General features: G+C 59.9%; 1 protein-coding gene across 1 annotated transcript; it reads right to left on the reverse strand.

Moving 5' to 3' along the window:
- Window positions 1–233: 233 nt before the first annotated feature.
- On the reverse strand, window positions 234–1905 carry Foxl3 (forkhead box L3). The gene is made up of 3 exons (XM_032887264.1): window positions 1799–1905; window positions 898–1066; window positions 234–680 (listed from the first exon to the last, which is right to left on the reverse strand). The coding sequence occupies exons 1-3, from the start codon at window positions 1903–1905 to the stop codon at window positions 306–308; spliced, it is 651 nt and encodes a 216-aa protein (XP_032743155.1). The 3' UTR covers window positions 234–305.
- Window positions 1906–2459: the final 554 nt, after the last annotated feature.

Below are 2459 nucleotides of genomic sequence, written 5' to 3' on the forward strand. Positions count from 1 at the left end.
TCAGTGAGACCACAGCAAATCCTGAAGTAGAGCTTAGTCTGAGTGAGGCTTTCCCGCGAGAGATCTGTTTTTATTTTTTATAAAGTCACAACATCACCATAAATACCTTTTATAAGAAGGTCTCCATATCTCTCCAAATGAAGGACCGAGTCTCCCTGGACAGTCTGTGAAGAAATAGGCAGATGTGCCAATGTCGGGGTTCTTGATTCAAAATACCTGGTTCAAGTCCTGCCTTCAGGGGAGAATCAGGCCCGAGTCCTCAACTGGCTGCAGCAGCCACCGGGGGCAGAGACCCAGAGGCCACCTCATGCTGCCCAAAACTGGAAGCTCATTTGCTGGGGCTCCAGAGTCGGGTACCTGGCTTCCTGTGAGTGACAGGACGACCTGAGAACTGGGAAAGGGTCCGGGGAAGATAGGATGTAGTCAATGCTGAATTTAATGTCTCTGTGTGTCACAAGGCTTGCCTGAGCCTCGCGATCTGGGGCTTGCGTGCCATCGGGGCCCGGGGACCCGCGGGCTGCTGGCTGGAGGGGACCCGGGGCCTCTTCGCTCTTGGGGCCGCGTCGCCTGCGTCGCCGACGGAAGTTGCCATTCTCGAAAAGGTCCAGGAGGGATTCGCAGCCGCCCGCGAACGTCCAGTAGTTACCTTTGCCCTTGTCGTGGCCCTCGGTCCGTGGCACCTGCGGGAGTGTGAGGCTCAGGGAGTGTCCCCAGACACGAGGCAGGACGCACCTCAGGCAAGTGCGAGCAGGGGTGGGGTGGGGCAGCGGGAATCTGCTAGAAGGGAACTTTGGCGCTGGCTGTGAAACCAGCTACCCCGCCCCTCTGCCCGTCACCAGGGACTACTGGGGACACTCGGGGGGTACACTGTGCGCAGCGGGCGGGGGAGGGGCTCACCTTGACGAAGCAGCTGTTGAGCGACAGGTTGTGGCGGATGGAGTTCTGCCAGGCGCGCTGGTTGGCGCGGTAATAGGGGAACTTGCGCATGATAAAGTCGTAGATGCCCGACAGGGTCACGCGGCCCGCGGGGCTCTGTTGAATGGCCATGGCGATGAGAGCGATGTAGCTGCGACAGGGGTGCCAGGCAGAGGGGCTGCATTAGTCAGGGTGGCACTGAACTGCAGAAGCGCTGGTGAAGTCAGACCTGCCCTGAGACTGGCTGGAACCCTTGAGGCCAGGTGGAACCTCCATCCGCTGGAGCCCCAATGACCTGCTAGAGCTCAACAGGCTGGCTTGAAGCCTCTACCGAGCCTCTGGAGTCCCCCAAGATCCTCTGGAGTCTCCGTCTCCCAGACCCTCTGCAGAACCCTGGTCCCTTTGCAACTCTCTTCTCTTTACCATCTGAACCCCCCCACCTCCCCACACACAACATACACACCCGCTAGAGACCCTCTGAGACCTTCTGAATCCTGAGACCCTGTGAACCCCGAGATTCTTTGGAACCCTGGGAGCCCTCTGGAGTCTCTGATACCCTCTAGACTCTGCGGGACCCTGCAAAACTGCCCTGGGCCTGTTGGCTCCCCAGGACTCCAGTGGGGTATTGGGGGTACAGAAGAAGCTGTGGTTTGTTAATCTCACAGCTCCCTACTTTTACCCAGACCCCACTTTTAACCTGGTCAGCACTTGGAGGATCCCCCCTCCCTGCCCCGTAGCTATCTCCAGAGTGCGCTGGAACGAGTCCTTCATTAGAGATCCCCATAAGGAATGAGTCCCACCTCTCCCTGGTCTTGGTGAGCTTTTGGCGACACAGACCTCTACCGCTCCTGTGGGACCCCTGAAACCTGCCCCCCCGGGTCACCTGTATGCTGGCCTTGTGAGCCGCTTTTCCTCATCGGCGCTGCCGGCAGGATAGTCGTCAGCGTCATCATTGAAGCAGTTATAGGGGTACTGTGAGCTGTCAAACATCCTGGCGGCCCTGTACTGGCCTGTGTGCTGCGCCGCTGCCGCTTCCTCCTCCGTGCTGGCCGCCGGCCGCCTGGGCCCAGCCCTGGGTTCTCTTAGCTGGGCCAATAGCCTCTGAGTGCAGGGCGCAGGGAGCCTGGGCTTCTGGGGTCCTCGCCTGCTCCGCCTGGTTCTCTGGCGTCCAATCCCAGTGCAGGGGGCTGTCCCCAGCCACCACAGCGTGGGAAGCAGAGTTGGGGAGCGTCGCCACCTTCTGACCTTCAGGCAAAGGAGGCCATGAGGGTGGTCTGGTTCTGCAGTCAGGGCAACTCCTGTCAGTCCTCCCCTGAGGCCAATCCTGAGCCTGTTGCAGGGCCCTTGGAGTTCCATGCAGATGCTCCACTCGTTGCTGCACCCACAGCCAGAGGTGATGGATGGGGAGCCAGTCCTAGAGAGCTGAACTGCTGTTCCCTCTCCCACAGGACATAAGCTGGCCGCTCTCAGCCCCACCCAGGGATCAAAGACTGGTCCAGGCAGATAGGGCTCCTGCCCCAACCTGGCTCCCCGCTTTCCCATTG

This window comes from Rattus rattus, chromosome 16 (assembly GCF_011064425.1).
Source record: "Rattus rattus isolate New Zealand chromosome 16, Rrattus_CSIRO_v1, whole genome shotgun sequence".
Taxonomy (NCBI): Eukaryota; Metazoa; Chordata; class Mammalia; order Rodentia; family Muridae; genus Rattus; species Rattus rattus.

Bases quoted from the DNA above. Each gene is read 5' to 3' on its own strand.
- Foxl3 (XM_032887264.1), bottom strand. From the start codon at position 1,905: ATGTTTGACAGCTCACAGTACCCCTATAACTGCTTCAATGATGACGCT. The intron at 1,067-1,798 runs GTGACCCGGGGG...CCCCTGTCGCAG, and splicing joins CTCACAAGGCCAGCATACAG to CTACATCGCTCTCATCGCCA. The intron at 681-897 runs GTGAGCCCCTCC...ACACTCCCGCAG, and splicing joins TCAACAGCTGCTTCGTCAAG to GTGCCACGGACCGAGGGCCA.